The sequence below is a fragment of the Phalacrocorax aristotelis genome, chromosome 13, assembly GCF_949628215.1.
Source record: "Phalacrocorax aristotelis chromosome 13, bGulAri2.1, whole genome shotgun sequence".
In the NCBI taxonomy this organism is placed as follows: Eukaryota; Metazoa; Chordata; class Aves; order Suliformes; family Phalacrocoracidae; genus Phalacrocorax; species Phalacrocorax aristotelis.
Window position 1 is genome coordinate 13,947,725 of NC_134288.1, and position 24,120 is coordinate 13,971,844.

General features: G+C 42.8%; 1 protein-coding gene and 1 long non-coding RNA gene across 2 annotated transcripts in view; one reads left to right on the top strand and one right to left on the bottom strand.

Annotated features, from left to right (window-relative positions):
- PHACTR3 (phosphatase and actin regulator 3) overlaps window positions 1–24,120 on the bottom strand; it is a 118,012-nt gene that overhangs the window by 39,873 nt on the left and 54,019 nt on the right. The window contains exons 2-6 of the mRNA XM_075108864.1: window positions 17,133–17,294; window positions 16,157–16,234; window positions 11,816–11,998; window positions 6,417–6,620; window positions 195–456 (exon numbers count right to left, since the gene is read on the bottom strand). Coding sequence (XP_074964965.1) covers window positions 195–456; window positions 6,417–6,620; window positions 11,816–11,998; window positions 16,157–16,234; window positions 17,133–17,294 — 889 coding nt within the window. The remainder of the gene's footprint in view (window positions 1–194; window positions 457–6,416; window positions 6,621–11,815; window positions 11,999–16,156; window positions 16,235–17,132; window positions 17,295–24,120) is intronic.
- Window positions 1–24,120, top strand: part of LOC142064214 (uncharacterized) — a 118,878-nt gene that overhangs the window by 35,169 nt on the left and 59,589 nt on the right. The gene's annotated exons all lie outside the window — the stretch shown is intronic.

Consider the following 24,120-nt stretch of genomic DNA (forward strand, 5'->3'; position numbering starts at 1 on the left):
TACTTTGAAGTAACTACCAGATAAGGCACTTTAACCAGGGATGGATGTTCAAAGTAGTGACACCAAAAGGAAGGCAAACCCAAGCTGCAGGAGTAAATAAAATGCAAATAACAGGGTAGGAACATTTACCAAGACAAACGATTTAGCGGAATGACTCTCCTCATGCACCCCTATAGCCAAGAGGCTGTAGGTACCTGTCCTGCCGGTGTTTGGTGGCCAGAGCTCTGTGGAGTTCTTCAATGACTCTGCTGGGAGGTAAAGGCAGCTGGACGGCAGCCAGGTGAGGGGAACCGGTTGGCGTTGTTACCTGTCCTCTGACATGGGGATCTGAGCTTTTCTGGCCAGAAGGATGGAAGAGGGCAGCTTGTCCTGAGATTTGGGAGGAACCAACAATGATGTAATTCTTCAGGATGGTGGAAGGAGGAGATTTCATGGCTGGGTCATCTATTTCACTTCCTGCTGTCAAAACACAAGAAAGTAAGAGGTTGTGCAATGCCTTTTTTTTTTTTTTTTGCACAGAGTCTGCACCAAAATTAATTTGTTGTGTTGAACAGAGGAAAATGGTGATGTTTTGTTCTTGCTAGGAGGTAACTGGTTAAGCTGCGTAACTATCTGAATTCAAAAGGCTCATACTACACATGTCCAGCTCTTTGATTTAACAAAATAGATGCCTCCCCCATGTTCCCTCTTTCCCACAGTATCAGATTCTCCTTTTTTCTCAGCCCACCAATGCATTCTTGACGGCCAGTTGGCCTGTTCAGGGCACTGGTTGAGAGAGTCCTTTGGGAGACAGTCCTGAAGGACAAAGGGGTCCAGGAAGGCTGGCATTCTTCAGGAAGGAAGTCTTAAAAGTGCAAGAGCAGGCTGTCCCTATCACTGTAAGATGAACTGTCAGGGAAGATGACCAGCCTGGCTAAAGAGGGAGATTTTGCTGGGAGTCATGAAAAAAAGGAGAGTTTACCACTTTTAGAGGAAGGGGCAGGTAACACAAGAAGAGTACAGGGATTTCGTTAGGTCATGGAGAGAGAAAATTAGAAAAGCAAAAGCTCACCTAGAACTCAATTGGCCACTGCTGTGAGAGATGATAAAAAATGCTTTTACAAATACTTGAAAATCAAAAAGAGAGACAAGGAGAATCTCCATCCTTTATTGGACGCAGGGGGGAATTTCCACAAAGTATAAGGAAGAGGCTGAGGTACTTAATGCCTTCTTTGCCTCAGTCTTTAATAGTCAGACCAGCTATCCCCAGGGTATTCACCCCCCTGAGCTGGAAGGCAGGGATGGAGAGCAGAATAAACCCCCCATAATCCAGCAGGAAGCAGTTTACAACCTGCTGAGCCACCTGGACACTCACAAGTCTATGGGGCCAGATGGGATCCACCCGAGAGTACTGAGGGAGCTGGCGGAGGAGCTCGCCAAGCCACTCTCCATCATTTATCAGCAGTCCTGGTTAACAGGGGAAGTTCCAGATGACCGGAGGCTTGCTGATGTGACACCCATCTACAAGAAGGGCTGGAAGGAGGATCCAGGGAACTACAGACCTGTCAGCCTGACCTCGGTACCAGGGAAGGTTATGGAGCAGTTCATCTTGAGTGCACTCACCCGGTACATGCAGGACAACCAGGGGATCAGGCCCAGCCAGCACGGGTTCATAAAAGGCAGTTCCTGCCTGATCAACCTGATCTCCTTCTATGACCTGGTGACCCACCTAGTGGATGAGGGAAAGGCTGTGGATGTTCTCTGCCCAGACTTTAGTAAAGCCTTTGACACTGTCTCCCACAGTATCCTCCCAGAGAAGCTGGTGGCTCATGGCTTAGACTGGTGTACTCTTCGCTAGGTAAAAAGCTGGCTGGATGGCCAAGCCCAGAGAGCTGTGGTGAATGGAGCTAAATATAGTTGGTGGCCAGTCACAAGCAGGGTTCCCCAGGGCTCAGTTTTGGGGCCAGTTCTGTTTAATATCTTTATCAATGATCTGGATGAGGGGATCAAGTGCACCCTCAGTCAGTTTGCAGATAGCACCAAGTTGGGCAGGAGTGTCAATCTGCTCGAGGGTAGGAAGGCTCTGCAGAGGGACCTGGACAGGCTGCATCGATGGGCTGAAGTCAATTGTGCCAGGTCCAGGCTTGGGGCAGACTGTCTGGAAAGTGCCCAGCGGAGAAGGCCCTGGGGGTGCTGGCTGACAGCCGGCTGGGCATGAGCCAGCAGCGCCCAGGTGGCCAAGGAGGCCACCAGCTCCCAGGCTGGTGTCAGCAATAGCGTGGCCAGCAGGAGCAGGGCAGGGATGGGGCCCCTGTACTTGGCACTGGTGAGGCCCCACCTCAAATGCCGGGCTCAGGTTTGGGCCTCTCGGGACAAGAAGGCCCTTGAGGTCCTGGAGTGTCTCCAGAGAAGGGCAACGGAGCTCGGGAAGGGTCTGGAGCACAAGTGTGCTGGGGAGCGGCTGAGGGAGCTGGGATTGTTTGGTCTGGAGAAAATGAGGCTGAGGGGAGACCTTATCGCTCTCTGCAACTGCCTGAAAGGAGGCTGTAGTGAGGTGGGGGTTCATCTCCCAAGTAACGCGTGATAGGAGGAAAGGAAATGCCCTCAAGCTGCATCAGGGCGGTTTTAGATTGGATATTAGGGAAAATTTCTTTACTGCAAGAGTGGTCAGGCATTGGCACAGGCTGCCCAGAGAGGTGGTAGAGTCGCCATCCCTGGGGGTGTTCAAAAACCAGGTAGACGTGACACTTTGGGACATGGTTTAGGAGGCCTGGGGGTGTTGGTGTGATGGTTGGACTTGATGATCTTAGAGGCCTTTTCCAACATTAATGATTCCATGATTCAGTACTGCTTCTCCTAACCACCAATGGCTTGTCCTGCGGCGGCTTTCCAATCTAGCACTTTGTCTGCTGGACTTTGGCAGACTGTATTAAAATTTGTGCATTGTGGTTCTCAGTCAGGACAAAATGTACCAGTGTCTGTTATCTGCTCCTCTGTGATTGCTGCACAGCTTAGACCTCTGTCTTTCATATGCCAATTGAGGAAATGCCAAAATCATTATAATATGTGGATAATGTTCGCATAACAAAACTTGCCAAATGAAATCAAAATGAAAGATGTGGTATTGAACACTAAGAAAAAAGAAGAGTGAGACAATTTAATCTTTTTTGACCCCCAGATTCAGATTTTTTTGTGCAATTTAAGCTTTTGTTGGAAATTAGACTTTGATATATACATTTCTCTAGCACCCGAGTCCAAAACACAGTAGACTTCCCTGTTTGTAAATCTGGTAGTTTCACACTCAAGATAACTGAACATCTGGCCTGAAAAAGATGCTGATTAGTTTTTCCGTTCTGCAGTTCTCTTTCCTTTCCCTTATATCTCCATCCCAAGCCTCTGGCATATGGCATTGTTTACACCAGTATCTCAGTCTGGGGGTAAAAAAGCAATGTAGTTTGTCGTACAAAAAAGTATTTCTTTGCTCTTGTTGCCACCTAGTGTTTTAAACAGGAATTTAAACTGACAAAGCTACAACTTTTGTACAAACGAGTTTTCACAGATAATTTTTTTTTTTTTCACTCTACTTTTGAGATAAATCTTTCCATTCATAGCAGAGAAAACCTTCTGCTCAGGCCAGGATTATCCTGAAATACCCGTGCAAAAAGGACTTGGTTGCTATCAGCAGGATAATTTACTAGAAAACTGGAGAGGACAAAAGTACGTTCAAATATTAACTTCCGTTATTAAATATTTCCTCTCAGACCCAGCATTCTGCATAATGGTTACCAACTACATGCCTTTTCTTAAGTTCACTGCTGGAAATCTGTTACAGCTCCATAAGGGTAGCAGTATGGACAGAGCTGGACACCTAGAGGTTGGAGGGCAGAATAACTGAGGACAACAGCAAAAGAACAAGTAGGAAGAAGAGCTCCTGTAGCCATAACCAAAATCAAACATTGAAAATCTGAGAGTGACAATGCTAAGCCTGGTCTCTTTTTCAAATTTGTAGGGTGAGGAGGAGAGCATCCTTCAATGAGGAGAGTTGCATCAACAATAAAATCTCTCTTATTCTAAGAAAGGTCTAACATTTTTTTCATTTTTGGGAGGCATTTTTGCACATTTCTCTCCCTCCAACCCAGAAGCCTAATCAGTGGCCAGAGCTTCATTCACCTCTATGCATCCAGGAGACAGGAGTCAAGCTAGTCCAAAAGTTACCCTATTTAAAATCTGAAATGTCTGAAAGCACAAGGGCATTTCTTCAAGTGTCTAGGTGCCCAACGTGCAATGTCTTGGCAATGAGACACCTTCCCACCACAGAGCTCTACTGCCCCTATCAGGATGGTTGCTGCGGCCAGGACACAGCCATCCTCTGCTAGGCAAGGTTGGCACTCATGGGGATTTTGATTATGTGCTGCTGTGGAGCTGCACAGAAAACATTTATGATCGGTCATTGCCCATTGAATCATGACCTGATGGGATGAAAAAACCCACCCCTTAAGTCACTTTATGCTGCTGCACAGTGAGAGAGGGTGTCCATGTTTTCTCAGAGCAAGAATCCCGGGTTCAGCTCAACCCTAAAGCAGGAAGGGAGGACACTTCATTTTATCTTTATACCTGCTGGTTCCTGGAACTGTTCAAGGGCCAATTTTGCCCTCATTGCAGCTTGAGCCAATATTGAGAGTTGAGAGTTTCCTTAGATCACACCTTATTTGTCCTAATGACATCTGTTCGGCGAATAATCTTGTAAAGTGATGTCTTGGCATCTTGCCCTGTTCCCTCTCTCTCTGTGATTAATTGGTGCTTGGCTTATTCCTCATTCCTCTGCTAACAGCATCTCTAAGGGGGGAAAAACTAAACACAAAAGAGCTTTTCAACCTCTTCATCTTGCTTTTCTTCCATAATCACTCTTTCTCTCTCCCCATACATTTCTATTCCCTTTCACTCATTGACAGTATTTGTTTAGTCTTAACTTCCCACTGCCTCCACATCCACACAAAAATAAACAAAAGTATAATGACTATTGAAAAAGGGTCTAGAGTTATTGGAGTCACTGAGAAAACTATGAGTTGTTCTTTGTGGAAAATTTAGGTGAGAATTAAATACCAAAACTCAGTTTATCTTAGATGTTACAGGAAATACTTTGCTTAAGCAGCAAAATATATGGACTCAAAACACTGTGAAGTACTTGGTGGAGCTGCAATCATCTTGCCCTCTATGGGTCAGGTTTTCCAAATAGCCTACATATCATGCAGAGCATGGTCTCCTTAGCAGTTGAGCAAAGTCAAAGGGGTGTCCTGGTTGTACCTGTTCATGTTGCAAGGTGGAAGAGGCAGGCTAGAGCCTGACCAATAAAACAGAGTGTTGAAGCAATCTGAACAGCAGCTGCCAAGGAGCATTATGATACCATTTTGAATCCAGCTCCCACTTAAACGCTTATGGCTTTTAAGCATGGACAAACTATAGATATTTTCCATGTAAAACAAATACTTACAATTTCCCTCAAAAAGACTGAAAACCTCAATATTTTCTATGAACCCCAGTGGTCAGATCACAATGCCCCTCTGGTATTTTGTTTCCTGGTGACTTTGAAAACTCTATTCATTGTGCCAGTAGATGAGTACGGATGCAAATCAGGGCTGAGATAATGGCTGTCATTTAAAAGTCTAAATATCCAACAGGTCTGACATTTAGATGTCAGGACTTGATTCTAATTTGCAATAAGGCCCTTTTAACTGATTTACCATATGTAGGGGCCCTAAAATTGGAACAAACTAAAATCATATTCACTTCAACACCCTTTCTGCAGTGCCAGAATGTTGGAAAATGTAACAATATTGGCAATGCATTAGAAAATCAGGCCCAGAGGAATTGCTCTTGAAACATTCAGTGAAGTCTGGCACGGAGGACTGCTTTGTGGGAGCCAGGTGTATCACTTATGTATGTTCTGTGTAACTAGACCAGATTTCATAGCTTTAGTTTAGACCTACCCTAGAGAGCAAACCCTTCAGAAACCTCTACAGAACCTATTGACTTGAACTTGATTTTGACTGTTGTACTGTTATCCAGCAGGAGTCTAGGTAATGAAAACATTTAAATCTTCCTTGTGTTTTATGGCATATCAATATGAGCATCTGATTCAGCAGATGTTTGCAGTTCATTTGATTTGTTTTACATGTGTTTATTGCAATAGACTCACAATAAATAATCCCCTGAGAGATTCAGATAAATATGTGAAATACGAAGATCAGTGCATTGTTATCAGGCAATGGACCCCTCCGTTCATGGAAATCATTCGCATTCTGTTCACTCAATATATCTAGCCTGATTCACAGCAATCTGTGACAATAGACTTAAAAAAGGATGTAAGAAAATAAATTATATACTGTGCTGTGTAGGTGAAGAAAACATAAGGTCTTTACTGACCAGGAATGACTGACCTGTTATGCTCTTCGTGATTTTGGAGATTGCCTTAGGTGGTGGAGCTGGGAGCAACGGAGGGCTGGGAAGCTGTGCTGGGTTTCTTTCTGTCTGTTTCTGGGGGGAATCTGTGGATTCAGATACAAGTAAGGCTTGTGGACTGTCTTCAGATGCTGGCAGGCTGGCATCTTCTAATTCTTCTGTAGGTGCTGAAGGTTTCTTGGCTAGTAGGAAGATGAGTAAAATTAATGGAACATGAAGTTAATAATAATGATAGGCCAGGGGACAATGCCAGGAACATTCAGAAAAACAGAACACATGGCACACAGCTAGAAGCACTTCTTTTCCATAGTGAAAATAATTATTGTGTGAAACAGCCAACCAGCCAAGGCAGGTAAAGAATAAATTATTTGAGGATATTGAAGAAGTGTTAGTTTTGATGTTCCTGAGAAAACTGCTGAGCTTCCCTTACTTCCCTAAAGCCTTTTTCCCTTTCCTTTTTGTTCAATAATGAAGACAGCAAGGCAAAGCAACTTTTGAGAACTGCAATGATTTTTTTACAGCATGCAGCTGCAGTGGCACAGTTACTGAGTACTCCTCTGTGCTAGGAACACACAGCCAAAGGGCAAAGAGTATCAAACCAGTAATATTGCATGAAAGCTGACTTTCCAGTTGTTTGTTGTATGCATTTATTTTCATAATTTGATTTTTATCTTATTCAATACATGACTTCAACTTGCATCCCAAGCGTTCTCTTACTGTACCCGACTCCAGAACTGTTGAGTCTTTCCTGAGGTTAAAGTTGATAACCAAGAAAAGCCTGTCATAAAAAAGATTTGCCATTGGATCTCAGCAGCTAGTGTGGAACAGAGAATCGGGGAAGTACTTAAGAAAAACTTCAGTCACCACAGACTTAACTTGAGATGATGAAGCAGTGCTTATTTCAGGATTGTCTCCTGAAAGATGGCAAAAGCACTTAACTCTTATAGTTATTGCAGGCTGAATCACTGAGCAGTTCATCAAATTGACCTGGCTGTGATGAGGGCACAGGGGAATAGATCCAGAAAGGCATGAAGCTGAAGCAGGACATAGGTGGAATTTCAGTGAAGTCCAAAATTAAGATCCTTGAATCCTGCTCAGATACCAGCTGACTCTGGCAGTGCTTAAAGTCACACAGTGCCTCACTGTTTGACTTTCACCCTTTGTTACATGTCCTGATCTCTACCTCGGCATACGTGGGGACCTATGGAGAAGCTTGAGACTGACTCTGATCCAGGTCCCCAGCCATAGCCAGGCTCTCTCCAAACTGCATTTCCAGCCACTGGGAGGTCAACAGTAGCCATGAGGGTTATTTTTCCTACCCTAGCAGGTGAAGCACTCATCCAAATGGGGAGATCAGTGTTTAAGTCTCTCCTCAGCATAGAGTCATAGAATAGTTGGGGCTGGAAGAGACCTTTAGAGGCCATCTAGTCCAAGCCCCTGCCATGAGCAGGGACATCTTCAAGTAGATCAGGTTGCTCAAAGCCCCGTCCAGCCTGACCCCTGAATGTTTCCAGGACTGGGACATCAACCACCTCTCTGGGCAACCTGTTCCACTGTTTCACTACCCTCATTGTAAAAACTTTTGTCCTTATATCTAGTCTAAACCTACCATCTTTTAGTTTAAAACCATCACCCCTTGTCCCATTACAACAGACCCTGTTGAAAAGTCTGTCCCCATCATTCTTACAAGCCCTCTTTAAGTACTGAAAGGCTGCAATAAGGTCTCCCCACAGCCTTCTCTTCTCCAGGCTGAACAACCACTACTCCTTCAGCCTGTCTTCATAGGAGAGGTGTTCCATCCCTCTGGTTATTTTTGTGGCCTCCTCTGGACCTGCCCCAACAGGTCCATGTCTGTCCTGTGCTGAGGGCTCCAGAGCTGGATGCAGTACTCCAGGTGGGGTCTCACCACAAGAGAGCATGATATGTCCAAACTGCCTGGTCTGGATAAATGGCAAATCCCACTCCATTCAGCATTCTGGATTTTCTAGTCAAAGTACCTTTCCCTCCAAACCATTCTGGGGCATCTCGTAAAAATTCACAGCAGTGGGCGCCCTCAGCTGACACGTCACAAATCTTTTCTTGGCTCAGTTTTGTGTCTTGTTTGGAACACAAACTCTCTGTATTAATGAGCATTCAGCATCCTCATGTTCGGAGTGCATGGGGAGGCACAAGAGCACTTTGGCAGTTGGAAACAATAGCATTGGCGAGATAATAGCATTTAATTTGTTGACAAACAGATTAATGAGTATGCCTAGAAGAGGAGGAATGAGTATTTATCATTCAAAAAAGACAGGAAAGTATAATAAATATGCATTGTTAACAGGAATTCTTGTGAAATTTGGCTTGACAGGAAAGCTGACGTATGTGACAGTTGCCTGAATTATAGAAGGAAATAATATTATTTTAAATATACGTCTTGGTAAATGCTTTGTTCCAGGCTGACATCACTTTGTATTTTTGTGCCTACCACATAGAAGACAATATGTGAAACAGAGGAAGAGAAAAATTAAGTCACTAATGGGTTACATTACAGAAAGATCAAGAGCTCCAGTAAGTGTTAGCAGCTTGATAAGAAAATTAGTCAGATTTGAGTGCATTCCCCTGAGGGGAGTGATACTTTCTTCTGGCAGTAACTTCACTGAAATCAGGAGACCTCCCTGCGACATGAAGTGCTGTTTGGCACAGATGCAGAGGAGCAGCCACAGTGGGACCTTTCTTATAGAGAAGGTGGATCTGAAACACACTCAGCCTCAGTCAAACAGATCTTTTTGTTTCTGAACTCCATCCTGTTCCAGGAGTGGCATCACAAAAACAAACTGGCATTGTGCACTATTGTCTAAAGAAAGTCCATTTTACATTCCCTGCAAAGAACGGTTTGCTTCTGTTTTTTTCTGTGATTGTTTCTGGTAACAACAGCATGTTTGACTCAGTCTGAAGGCAGACCTAACTCTTGATTACACAAACCTATTAACAGATTTCATACTGCAGAGTGAATATTATCCTGCTGAAAATACTCCAAGTGCTCAGCACTAGAGCCTTTGCCAGAGTAGCTAATTATTCATGGAGTGGCACTTGTCAAAATGCCATTTCACGATTAGGTAGCGATCCTCCCCTTGGGGCTGCCCCCAAGCCCATTGGCTACGTTAGGTGGGAAAAACTGCCCTCTTTCTGCCTAGGCTGTTCTTCTTCTATGTATTAACCAAACATGAAGTCTACAGATATTTCCTTTTGTTCCTGCCTCTTACACTCCCTGGCATTCACCCCACATCCTCAGGATGAAATACAAGGTATTAGGTGTAAAGCAAATGCATTCATTTTGTTCATCTAGCTGGTCAAATCTTCATATGAATTTGTGGGAAGGCACCTACTGCACTCGGCCTGGATTGAGCCCAAGGACAAACATGATAATAAACTCAACATTATAATGAACTTAGCAATACACTGACAATTTTGAAGAGCTTTCCCACCTAATGAATTCCTTAAGGGAGACTCACTAGAGACAGGAATGCTAGAATGCACAGACAGGGATAAATTAGCACATAAAGATTAGATTGACAGTAATTATTTTAAAAGCCAGAGGCCACTGATGAAAGAGGTAGGAAGATTTCCAACAAATACGAGTGGAGTCTCACAGACCAGCGAGACAGGAGAAGGTAATACCACTGTTATTTTCTGGAACCTGGAAAATGACACCTCGAAAAATGGAGGAAAAGAAATACAGACGAAAGGAACGGTTGTGCCAGGGAAACAATAAAAGGAACTGGGGTTAAAGAGAGACGTAAGAAATTTGGATTATTTTGAAAGTCGCAATACACAATTTTGAATGCAGTGTAAGGTAAATTTTAAATCATAGTGCTAGGTTTTGCAGAGCCATAAGGTTAAATATATGCTACGTTATTAGTGCCATCTTTCCAACAGAGCTTGTCCCAATGATAAGAATTAGAAGTTCAGAGAGTATTATTGCTAATAATATCAGTGCCTGAAGGATTCTGGTCAAGTTCTTGATCTGGTTGTTCTAAGAACAGGAAGATGAATAGGTTCTGCCTCAATTAATTTTTAGAGTGATACAAAACCAAACACAGCCATAAAGGACAGTTTGAAGAGAAAGGAAAACAGCATTAAGGGCATGTATTAATAGAAGCTGTCTGGTTCTCTATTTTGAGAGACAAAAAAGAGAGGATAGGTCTTTAGAAGCCCACATACAGTGCTTTGGGATATTTCCTGATGAAATAACACGTGTAGTTGAAATGAAGAAGGTGATGGGTGATGGCAAGGTGTTCTTAAGCTTACAAAAAAATCCTTGTGATGAGCAAACATGAGGAGAGATCCTTTTTGGGAGACAGAAGAGTTTCTGTTGTCAAAGCAATTAGGATTGGAATGGAGCTAGAAATAAGCCGGAATAGAAATATTATATAAAACAGCAAAAGAGAACAAAATTGCATGAGTTATGGGGAAAGGACAGGAGGAAAAGGAAGTGGGAAGGGATAAAACAAAGAAACGGAAAACCCCTAAGAGAATTATTTCCATTCTGAGCTGCCGAAGCAGGGTGAGGGCATAAGCAGGCAGCATTGCTCAGCAAAGCACAGCAGGTAGGGGTGGGCTTGGTGAAAGTGGCTGGGGTCTGGCACCCCAGAGAAAGCAGGGCATGAGGGGGTTGGATGGAGAACAAAAGGCAACCAGGCAGGTGGAGAAAGTGTAAAGATTGACCAGAGAGAATGGGCAGGAAGATCTGTAATTACTACACAGCACTCCTCCCAAACTAGGATAAAGCATTATCTGTGCAGCTTGGCATTTCTTGTTGTCAGGAAGTGAATGGAAAACCTCCAGCTGCTGGGTTGTGCCTGGCTGCTCTGGTCCCAAGAAACTGCTATCACGGATGAGCTCTGCTGGAGCACAGTTGCATGAAAGGAGCTTCGTTTAGCTTATCTGTGCTCCCAGTATTGAACTTCACTTGTATTTGCAGTGTGTTGTGGACAGGATGATGATGTGGACAGTGTGGGCTGTGTGTTGACGTTGTTCTCCTGAGCCAGGGCAAGCAATTTCAATCTTGGCACAGAAGTTTAAGAAATGTTTTTAAAAGAAGCTCGTTTCATCTTCACAACAGTCACTGCTAATACCAAAAGGGCACTATGCCAAGACTGGATCGTCTCATAATCCAACTAATCCCAATATGCCAAGCTTTGTGTGGTCCCTCAGTTTGGTAGCAGTCTCAAAAATCGCTGTCTTTATGTACTGGTTGCTAACCTAGTATAGGCTGAGCTGAACAAGGTGCTCTGACCCTTCAATGCACTGACATATTTGACTCCTCATAAAGCAGCTCAGCAGAAATATTTTTTTAACATTTTATAGTATTTTGAAAACATTTTATATCTGGTACCTGCATCTTCTTTCAGCTCATCCAAATGCAGCTCCTCACCAAGCGAGGTCACATTCGTTGTGGCTGCTATTGTACTCTCTTGCTGCACCTCTTCTGAGGTGAGTGCCTGGCACACAGGGGCTGGAGGGTCACTCTGCGTTGCTCTTGTGGCATCGTCACCAGTGCAGGCTTTGCCTTCGGTATCTAAAACATCAAATCATTTCATCTTAACCAAACCATGAGCAGTGAAAGCTGAAACTCCCTGCTATCCTCTTGAGAAGAGTGAATCTCAAAGCTGCTAGCGCTCAGGGGACTGAGATCTGTCTTAGAGAAGCACCTGATTTCTAACAGTGCTGAGCATCTGTAACACGAAACTTGTGGAGACCAGCCCATCTGGATACTAATGTCCACCCAGTTTTCTCAGTGGGGCACCTTCTTCTGTGAGCATCCAGCAGCCTGGGCAAATGGCCATTGTGCATGTCCAGGGAGGCCACTGTGCTCTCTAAGCACCTACCGCGTGGGAGATGAGCACAAGCATGGGAAATCAGAGGTCTCTGGGAGAAGGCAATTCCTTGCCCAAGCAGAGCTCATGGTGCAGTGCGTGCACAGGTTGGTCTGACATATCTGAGTTGTGTCAGGCTCCGTGCATGACACGCTGCCATCCAGCTGCCCCAGCAGTAATGCTGGAGTCTTACTGAAGGCAAGGCTGCCAATATTCTCTACTAAGCTGTAGGTTTTGAGCATAGTTTTAGTTACTCAGCTTTAAAAAGCATGTACTGTGTGATTGAGCTCATCAGAAATTCAAATCCCTCTTCATGCAGACCTAGAAACTGCTCCCTTTGCTTACTCTGAAAGATTTTTGTGCCAGTGATCCCTGCAGCTGTATGCATCTTGATGACTGAAGCTTTTCTAGTATTCTCCTATTCTGGCTAGAGTCCTCAGAATACAAACTCTCCTTTTACTTCATGACTGTCAGAATTCACAAGATCTACATCACTGTTGTAAACCAAAGAAACCAATTACTTCCCGCTCTAGCCAGCGCTCTGCGCTGATGGACATGTCTGCTGTCCACCCCTGACCTCCTAACTTGTATTTCTCAGCCCTAGACACTCCTTTATGGAAGCTCCTGACAGGGCTGTGTTTTCTTGCAATGATATCATGACAAGTTTCTTGAACATTGATTTAAACCAGCTAGCATTCACAGCTACTCCTTTTTAATACTATTTGGACAATCTGCAGAGTAATTTATCGTCTTCTGGGTAAGGGTATCAGATTTTGGCCCAGAAATGCTGCGGAAGGGATGCAGTATTTTTGTATGCTGAGCTCACTCAGTCTGCCTCATAATCACGTTTGGTGAAAAGTTACTGTTCTTAAAATAGCCCCTGCAGTAGCACAGTTGCTATGATACAGGGAAGGGGAGGGGGAAAAAAGTTCATTGCCTACATTTCAGCTCATTGTGAAGGCAGCCTATACATAATCATCGGTGTATTAACAGCTGCCTGCATTATTTGACAGGGAGCCCTTATCTCTCAGTGCTGTAAGCACAGCTACATCTGATCGGTTTTGTGCTCACAATGGGGAGAAATATCGGGGGAAGCTCCCTAAATGTTTTCAAGGTAACTCTGCTTTACACATTCCTCACATCCTTCAGAAAGGCAAGCTGCTGACAGCTGTGCCACAATGAAACTGCAGTCAGAGACATGAGTTCCTTCAGATCCCAGCCGATGGAAAGTGTAATGACTAACGAAGTAATGACAAGCAGAAGACAGCCCTGTTGAAGAATTTCTGTTGAGGAGCATCTGAGGCTCACAACAGTGATGTTCCTGGTCAGAAACGATCAGCTCATGCTTAGATCAAAGTGGATGTGCTGCTTTGATTGGCAGCAGGTCCCAATGCTATATTGTAGAGACAGCCTGGGGACAGCAGAAAGCAGAGACCTTAGATCCACTGGTAAGCAAAGCAGGAGAGCGACTGGAGTATTGCAAAGTAATCATAAGAAGTATGGCTGTAATTTAGCTGGGAATGAATCCCACTGTACGCCAGACCGCGCACCCTGTAACCTCTCACAGAGTTGGTTCCCTAGAGCAAAGCTGTGTTTGCCTTGTGTGAGCAGAGCTGGAGAGGAGAAGACAGAAGGGGCTCGGGCTGTGCGACTTTGCTTAGTGTGTCTGGCAGCTGGCTTTTGGGGTTGTGTGAGGAGAAAGGGTGACATAACCTGTTAGGATGACTCATCACTAAAGCAAGGACGGAGCAATTTCACCCTGGGTTGCTCACAGATTGATGCAGATTCTGCGCTAGCTTTGTGGTTTGCTCTGAGCCAAACAGTCCAGTTCAAAATGCCGCTTGACAGACCTTGTGCTACGAAACTGGAGTGTGACACAGCTGTTGTAAATGCATGAAGCAGATCTGGAGATTTCTCAGACTATGGCTTCATCCTACTTTGGGCTATTTATGAAAGTGAGCAGGAATCAGGTCTTTGGAAGCGGAATAGAGCCTGATGAAGTAGAGGGATTTTAGGATTTACTGTAGACTTTTAGCACAGTATTGCTGCTTTGATTATTGCATTTAACTGCATAAATGAGGACTTAGCCTTGAAACTGCTGCCTCTTCAGCTCAGTCCAAGTAGGGCACTAATCATTTACTGAGAATTATTTGGGTCAATTTTTGATTCCAGTTAATAAGCTGCTTCTACTAATAATATAATAAAATAACCCTGGAGATTCACAACACTGTAAAGAAAAATAACTTGCAGGTGGCTGCATTGTCCTTCAACTGACTGTTCGCCATTCTTTCCTTTCTGGGCAGCAGGCTGGTAGTAGAAATTTGATGTTTATAGGAGCTCTGTGCAACTCTATTGCAGACAGGTAAGCAGTCTGATTGCAGCTGCCTTTTTGAGAGCACAGCTTATCATCACTTCTCAGTGGGCTGTATGTATTTATTTAAACTATTTTAATTTTGCTAAGATGATCTTGCGACTTAGCATCATCTGTTTTCCTCCCAGCCAGTTCTTTATGCATGCAAGAGGTTTATTGATTCATTATTATTATTACCTTTTAACGTGCTCTACAGAAGTTTTATTCTACTGTGCTTTGGCAAAGCTCTAGATACCCACGTCTTCAAATTCAAGGATTATGGGAAACTTCCGTACTCCTAGCAGAAATGGGGTGTATTTTTCTATCCCATAGTACTAATATGCTAATAGGACAACTTATTATCTAGAATTATGAGAGACACAAAGAGTTCAATGGACAGAATTAAAAATGAGCTTTCTAGAAACTTCCATTTTAGAATAAACTAATTGTTTGACAGATTTATTTAACTTGAACATGAAACTCATATTAAAATATATCCAATAAAATAATATGAGAATTGCTTTACTGCAATGAAAAAAAAATCCTGTTTAAAATGCTTTTTTTCTGACTCTTCAGTTGCTCGGTTACAAGCCAGCACAGCATCACTGAGTATTGTCCCACAGGCTATTTATAGGAATGGCATTTGTTTTATACAAAGAAACTCAATTATTAGTTTCAAAGACCATAATTTCTATCTATCAGATTGGTCAAACCCAAAAGGCCAATCTTTCTTCATGACAGTACTTTCTGCTATAGAGTTTTCAAAGTAAAGATGGACTTATGTTTTTTTATCTCTGTGTAGGTGGAAATGGCAATTGGGATGTTGTTCATATAAAATCGGAGCTGACTTGATCTCACAGGATAGTCACCCAGGTTTCTTTCTCCCTTGAGCATCTGTCAGGGCTCTGGGGTAGGGATATACAGACTCACAGTCCTCTGTGCATGTTTCTGATATTTTATTATTTTTCATTCAGTGACTTGTGCTGAACCTGGTTTGTACTCAGGAAAGCTTTAAAATGATACTGTCAAATGCTTCACTTTTCCACATGAATGAAACACAGGCAGAATGGTAGTGTGTTTTGTAACAAATTTGGTTAACCAGAAGGACAGCTGAAAACATCAAATTAGTATCATTGTATGAGATTTGAATTCATGGGTGATACATGTTAGCTGTTTATATTTATACCGGTTTTAGTTTAATTTCTTGGCAGTAGGGTTTAGCTGGGTTTAAAGCAAGTGCATAAAACATACATACCAGCTCAGATTTGCACCTTGTATAAATCAAGCGAAGATGAAGTTGCATTCAGGATGGTAAAACATCAAAAATTAAACTACATGGATTTATTGCAGCAGGGAGGAATTTGAAGAAAGACGCGCTTAATTCAGATAGTGAATTTTCCTCTCTGAAAAGGTTTTCCTTTTCATCCATTTGATCATTAGGTTTCTTCTTTATATGTTTCCTATTGTCCTGAAAATACTTTGATAAAAAAGGTGAAGAATTTTTACTCACCTTGTTCCATCATCTCCAGAAGGCCTTTCTTAATGAGTTCATCCCGACCTTGTCGTGCTGTCATCTTCTTCTCCAGCACTGCACGGAGTAATAGCATAACACAGCACCAGTTAACAACAGAGTATGCATGCAATGGAGTGAGAAAAATGCAATGTGGAAATTCCCTCTACTTTTAACTACTGTGTGCTTGGAAAGGACTGCAAGGATTTTATTTTGGGGAGCATGGACTGGTCAGCCTGTTTGTGCCTTTTCTGTTGTTAAAACAGCTGTAAAATCACCCACATGTAAAGCTGAGTTTATGATTAAACTACTGTCTGATCACCCTGAGTGCAGAGTAACTGGGATATTAGAGCCTTCATGCTGTTTAATACGGCACGTTGGAGCTGCCTCGGGAAGTGGTCTGCTTTACTGTGATACTCCACAGGATATCAGGGCAAGTGGAGGGAATTGCACCATCCTGTCTTAGGAAAAGGCAAGTGAGTTTGTCTCCTTCCTGATCTCCTGGGACACCCCTGGAGACCAGCAAGAGCATGCAGTGCTGTGTGCTGGGCTCCCTCACCGCAGAGACAGCTGCTTGACGGAAGGCATTTTACATGCTGTAGCTCCCTCCTGTCACTTTCCATAATGTTACTATGACCTATATAATCTTCACCCCAAATAAAAGGGGTGATGATACCTGGGGCCATAAATGTAGCCTGTTCTGGAGAAGGCACAGCCCATGAAAAGTAGTCTGTGTCAAGGCTTGTGCTTCACTCTCATATTTTGTATTTTGTTCACTCTCTAAATGCACTTTACTGTATTATATAGGAAGTCAGCCTTATGGGCTCTTTCTAGCCTTAAACATTATTAATCGTTAACACGCTGAAATCTCTAAACTAAGTTTAGATCAGGCCACCATTAACATTTCCTGTGTAAGCAAATTTTGCCCAAGCTAAGCTTTGCTCTGTGCAGCATCACTTTTTTGTTGTCATCCTACCTGCAGATGTCTGCTTTAGCTTCTCATTTTTCTTTTTCCGCCACTTCCATGGTTTGAAGATCCTGCCCAGTGTTGCCAGTTTGCTGTTCCTCCTCACTGGCGGAGTTCGAATCCCTGAGACCAAGTAGTCAGAATGCATTGCAGGGGACTGCTCCATCTCATCTGATAGGGGAAGAGAAGAAAGCTGTTAGACAAAAAACTTCAGCAAAAGGAGGCTCCCCAGCTAACAAGCATTCAGTCTAGTCACCGAGATAAGCAGTGCAAGAATTTTAAAGAAAGTTTCTGCGTTGCTGGAGCTGGTGGCCAGGCTGAGGGATGCCAGCCAGAGGGATGTTCAACCTCTCTGTGCCAGCCTGGTGCTTCCCACCAGCTGCTCTCTTGACTCTGGTCTTGCACAGTACCTGTCTGGATGCCAAATACTTCAGTATCTCCACTGCTGCTGTCCCTCATGGATTAATCAGGGCTATGAGGCCCATAGAGAGGGGGATGTGCTGAATTTGTACACCCTATGCTTTATTCCATTGCTTTCCTACCTCTGTCCATGTCCGGTACTCACCAAGGTAACAGTGTCACTCTCCCTCCCAAGGGCTGAGTGTATCTGCTTTACAGCCTTCTGAAACATGGAGAGCTGAGAGCTCCCAATAGCTTTAATAGGAGCAGTAGAAATTTAACACATCTGTAAATCAAGCCCATGCGACCTCCAGTTAATCACGTAAATGTAAAGTTCATTTAGAAAAATTTCAACATTTATGAAGAACTGAGAGGAAGTGTGAGAAAGCTCAGGTCCCTTCTGAATTCCTAGCTTCCAGTTCTGTTCTCAGGCCACAGGATACTGCTGCCTTTTAAAAGAACTCTTTTCACATAAGCTGACACAGAACACACTGACTTATGTGAGCTAATGCAAATCTTTTATAGAAGAATAGCTTGTTTGATATGTGCTACGTAGGTAAAATGCTGCAACTATACTGCAGACTTATTCCTTGAGGAAGGTAGAAGGAAATTCTTTGCCCTTTGTCCAGCCAAGCCACTGGAATTCAGAGATAATGCTTCAGCTGGAAAAGCAATTTAGGTATTTTTAATATTTTGTCTTGAAAATACACTGTAAGATTTGCTTATAGGCAAGTCTTGCACAAAACAATGCATACTGACTATTCACAGTTGCGTGCTAGCTAGTACCATGGAAGAAAGAAGCACAGTTCCATAAATGGGCTTATTGATGGCTTTACTGAGCTTTGTATTTGGGCACCAATACAGTGATTGTTAAAAGAGAAGCTGCCATCAATCATCAGCCATGTTACATGACTAAAAACTGAATGACAATTTGTATTTTTTTCAGCAATCAGTTATGATTTAAATGAGCAATGTGGAGCTATGAACATATGCACATTTCCAAGTAATTTCTCTCTGGAACAACATTTATCATAAATTGCTTTATGAGTACAAGATAAAAACTATACAGCATCTTCTTGGCTTTGTTTTTGAGTTAACAGGGTGAAAATGCTTAAATCACAGCATGGAGGTGAGGATTTCCAAGTAAACAGGAAACAATTTTTGGAAGATTATTAAACACAGCAGGGGAATGAACACATTCCTCCTCTTCCATTTAATTTTGAAAATACTGGTAATAGAGATGAATCATTCAGTGGAGACAAACTAAAAACTTGGCCATGTGAACTATCAGAGCAGACAAAAGGCTGTAACAATTCCTGCCCCCCACATTGTGCATGTGCAGTGAATTTTTCTATGTACTGAATTTAGAGCATCTTTTGTCTCATTCCACAGAGTTTATCTTGGGGTTTAATTTAGAAGAGATTTAAAATGTATGTAAAAGCATATTTTTGCCTTTGAAAGAATGGTGTCTACCCAAGGTGATAGTTATGATTTACAATCTGGAGATCAATACTAAGTTGAGAGTAGAAACTAGCCATGAGCCTAGCATAGAAGGAGGGCAGTAGCCTACAGAGTGCCAAGACATCGTGCTTCTTTCCTAATTGCGTATTCAAAAATAAGAAGTATCACAGAAAAAATCTTTGAAGGAGTAGCGCTGCTCTTGATTACAGAGGTGGCAATGAGAATGGAAAATGGCAGAGTAGATCTGCTATTAATTTGCTATTATGATTACTTTAAAGCTATAATAGAAGCCCCAGAAAATAGCATTTGGCCATTTCTTGTGACATCCCTTGAGTGGGAATGGAAATGTTCACAAAATTAGCTCATCTCAAAAGAGCTGGAGATCAGACTGTAAATCAGACCCTTGTCCCCGGAAGCTACAGTGAAGTAGGACAGCCTCAGCTTAGTCATCCCTGGAGACCGGTGGAGACTGCACTGGTGCTCAAACACTTCCCACCATCCCAGAAATTTCTCAAGCATGTAAGTGAAGATTAAATAAGAAGCTGATTTAAAGCAGCACCTTGGCAAGTTACTGATCCTACTGCATTTCATTCAGAATGCAGGTGTCTGCGAAGTGGTTTAGGCATCATCCACATGTTTTATTTAACCCTGGTAGCATGAGATCATTTTAGCCTTTTTTCCAGACAACAGGGAATGTAGGCAGAACCAGGAAGTCATTCAAACCCAAACCTCTGTGTCTCTAGCAATAGTTATTATCCCAGATATTCCCCTAAGAGAGAGAACAGGGAGATATTGCAAAGGTGCTAAGGGCCCTGTAGTGATCCATGCTTCTGTAGTTTCTACCAGCCTTGTCAACTGGGTTTCTTCCATCCCCTTCTGCCCTCTTGGTTGTGGAAATATAAGGATTTTATGCCTTAGATTTTAGTTGCAGATGAAATACAGATAGAAATAAAATGTCAGAGAAGGAATAATAGCTAAAACAAAAGTTCCAGTGGAGGTTTTCTTGGGCTTTTTAAGTTTATTAATGCTTTTCATATGATACAGACAGTTCTTAAGTAAATGGTTTTATCACCTGGTACATTCTCACCATATGCAGTTCCTACACTGTGCATTTGGAGAGACGGACACAAATAAAAATAGATAGAGGCACAGTAAGACAGATGTCCTGAAGTCATAAATAACAAGGAAATGGTCTCACTGGCAATAAGAATCACAAGAAAGCCCTTGGAGCTCCTCATTTCCAGTCAGTTCATTTTTTCTTGGTTGTGGGTTGGCTGCTTGGGAGATAAGAAGTTGACAGCACAAAAAGCAGTTCCCACGTACAGCAATGAATACTGAAGGAGAAGGCGCACCTAAATATCAGCCAGTTCCTGCAGCCAACAAGCTGCCAAGACTTGCCAACCCTCCAACCACTCTGTGAAACATTCAGCACATTTTTTAATCTGCAGTCAATATTTTAATTATGCTAACTGTTCTGTGGAATAATGTGGTTATTTCTCCCAGAGCCTGGAAGCTTGGGGCCAGGCCATGCAATTACATAGAGAATGTCTGCAAAATATAAACAGCCGAGAGCCAAATCAAGACTCTCCGTATCAGCAGGGAGAAATGAACAACTTAACTAGCTGTGTAATGTAGAAGGATGAGGGACAGTCGTTATACAGGGTCAAGTGAGTGCAAGCTTAACCCACAGCACAGCAGCCTAACCCTCTAACTCTAATCTAACTCTGCTTGGCCATCACTGCTGAGGCAGACCAGTTGCTCCCACACTGTCCCACAAGGAGACAGTCATCAGCCCTGCAGGGCCAGAGCATTTCGCTCTGACTGAAGCTTCTTGGCTGTTTATATAAAAATTACTTCCAAGTCCCTGCTGTACCCTACTGAGGGCAAAGGTTTCTGGGCTGGAGCTCCGGATCCAAACCAAACCCCTCATATAACACACAGCTGTAATCTACTCTGTGTGTGTCGAAGTGGTGGAAATGAATGTGGCTGTGACCCTGCTGATGATGCTGGGCAAGTGCTTCTTAGAATGTTAGCTGGGGCAATTTCTAGAGCTCCTAACAGTGGTCAAGAGTGTGAATGGCTTAATGTCTGAGACATCCCAAATCAGATGAGGGGAGAGGTTCTGACAGGGTGGGTACTGCTCTGCAGTACTGCTCTGGGCTGCAGAATAAACCAGGCAACAGAGAAGAAGGAAACAACCCATAATATTCATTACATTTGGCTGCAGGGTCTGACCCCTCAGAAAGTGTGAGCATCTGCAGCTTCTGTTTACAGCAGCAGCAGCTGTGGTGATCAGTGTTTCTGAAAAATGCTCCATTGCTTTCTTCTTTAAAATATTGTTGTGACACAAATAGAATACTCTCCCTGTTAGTCCCTTCTCTATAGGAATTGTGTATGGATAGTGCAGTTTTTCTGCACATAGAAGCTCTCCATTTACAGATGTCAGGTCCCGACTCTGTCCCATCCAGCCTCCCACAGAAGTGGGGCAGCTTTGCTGGAGTACTGTGAAGCTTGAGTCCTGGATGTGTGATGGAAGAGTACCCTATGCCCACACATAGCCTTCATTTGTACAGCAGATGGATTTGCTGCTGAGACCATCATGTCTGGGTGATAATGGTGTTGTGAACTTGAGGATTGGGTTCAGTCAGTTGGGTCTATCTTCTTGGGATTTTCATGATGAGCCAAAGAGTCTGTAGCTTGATGCCTGGATTGCTGATTATAGCGACTGCAGGCTGAACTCTGCAGGCTGACGTATAGCTGTTGGGAACATGAGGGATGCAGAGCCAAGTTATACTGACCTTGCCACCGAGAGAGGCTGTAAGAGACGGGATGCTCTCTTGTGAATACGCAAATTGCAGCAAGAAGTTTCTGTGAAGATGAAGGATGCTGAATTTTAATGTGATGGGAATTTTGGTAACTTAGATTCATGGTAATGGAAGTTGTGCCTTGCTAAATCCGCTGTGTACGGTGCTAGGAGAAGGACCACTGAAAAATCTGCAACCTGCAGGCAGTTTAAAAATAACACAGCAGACAAGAGCTGCAGGCAAATTTGTAAGGCAGGCGTGTTCTGTTTTCTGATGAATTGGTTTGTAATGCAGCTCTGCATGTTCTCCCCTTTGCTGTCATTGCATCTGTCTTTGCAACTCAGATACAGAGTTACAAAAGGAAAAAAAGGTTCCCTTTGGTCCACTCCAGAGGGTAGAGACAGTGAGGGGAATCAAAATGACCTTTTCGGCTTTTTGGTGCCTTTGCCATTACATTGCCCTGACACTAACTTTCAATGCTGCCTAGAATTAGCGTCTACCTCTAAAAAGGGTGTTAAGGAGGATGTTGCAGGGAGAGCTGAGCTTTTAAAGAGTCCATGTCTGTTACCGGTCAGTCCTGAATCACGCAAGCCAGACATTTGTAAGGTTAGCCAAGAAACAGCAGTTCTCTCTATACAGAGGGTACTTTTTACCTAGTGAGAGAAACTTGCAGGGGAAAGAATGCAGAAAGGTTGTCTTGGCTTTAGAGTAAAGACTATCTGGAGCTTTGGGAAATAGAATTAGCAGCAGGAACAAACACCTTTTTCCTTAGTTTAGCAACCTAAAAGAGGAAGAACTGATGACAATAATTCAATCTGTAGGACAGGGGTAAACTGTGTCTAGGAGCCTTTGAACACTTCTGTTATGTTCCAGAGAAGCAGAATTCAAACTGAAGAGCTTTTTTTATTGCGCTAGTTAGATGTTTCCTGTGATGGAGCTCTTCCTTGTTCTAAAAATGTTTTCTGTCACCTGCATTTCTGCAGACATGCTCTCTTCCTTGACTCTCTTTGAAAGAAAACTACAGTGGAATGTTCCAGTTTGAAGTCTCCATTTCCGTTTTTTGAACATATAGTATTTTGATTTTTCCAATATTGAATGACTTTTAGAAATTAGAAATTAAAATTAGAAATGAGAAGAAAGCTTTTGATGAACCTGAAATTTATTTATTTTTTGAACGACTTTGTATTTGAAGCTGTGAATGTTTCAGTATTATTTTGGGTTGGTTTGGAAAAATTTACACAGAATCCTTTGTAAAACAGAAAACCTAGTTCCTAACAGTGTAGTTATTTAGAAAAGGCAAAGTACCTGTAGTACATTATTGAGTGTAATCATAAGCTCATTTTGGATGCACAGCTGCTGACTTGACATAGATTGTTTCTTTGACCATCATAGTAGTTACACCAGAAAAATATGGAAACAAAGTCAGGAAAATTACAAGACTGAGGTGCAAATTAAGGCATTTACCTATCCAATTTTTTAGGGGTTTTCTGGTCAACAGTGTGGTGAAAATGGATTGAATTCTTATCTATCTGTTCTCAAAATTGTAACCCTTTATGTTCATGAATCCCAGCCTTGGATTTCATCTCACCCAACACTTTAATCTCATAAGGAAACATATGGATAGTGGGCCAGGTTCATCCACATGATAACTACATCATTCACCGAGTTACCTTGGGGGGAAAATCTGGCACAGTAAATCTGTGCATACTTCAGATTCATGGACATACATGGAGGCAGGGTGAAAATGCTAAGATAAATGGCAGGCTGACAAAGGGGAATAGAGTCCTTTATGAGCACCATACCCAAACCAGCTCTGGGTTAAGATTCCACCGAGTACAGACTGTTATTGGGCTGTATCACCTTTGTTTTAGCCAGGTGGTATGAATCCTGATTAGGTTTTTATACTTCCCTGCATGAAAATGCAAGTTACTCTGCTTTGCTTTCTAGCCTTCCTGTGATCTCCAGTGTCCAAGCCTCCATTTCCACTTCATACTCAAATGTTTGCCATGTATCCTTGTTCTATTATTTACACTGCTGTTTCGTATGTTAAATTATGATTTAACGTTTTTCATTAATTGAAGAAGGAAAAAGAAAAACCCAAAACAAAATTTGTGGGTGGTAGAAGGGGGCTGTGCTTGCCAAGGAAGTTTATTTCCATTCTGTCATGCCGAGCATCCCTTCAAAGTGTTTGGATTTTAAAGCAGCTTTAGTTGAAGTGAACAGGGAAACAGATTATACTTATCAGAGGAAAGAGAGTAGGGAAGTGGAAACTCCAGCTAAATCTCTTAGATAAAAACATGCTTTATATGCTTGAGATCTGTGATTTCTTCCAG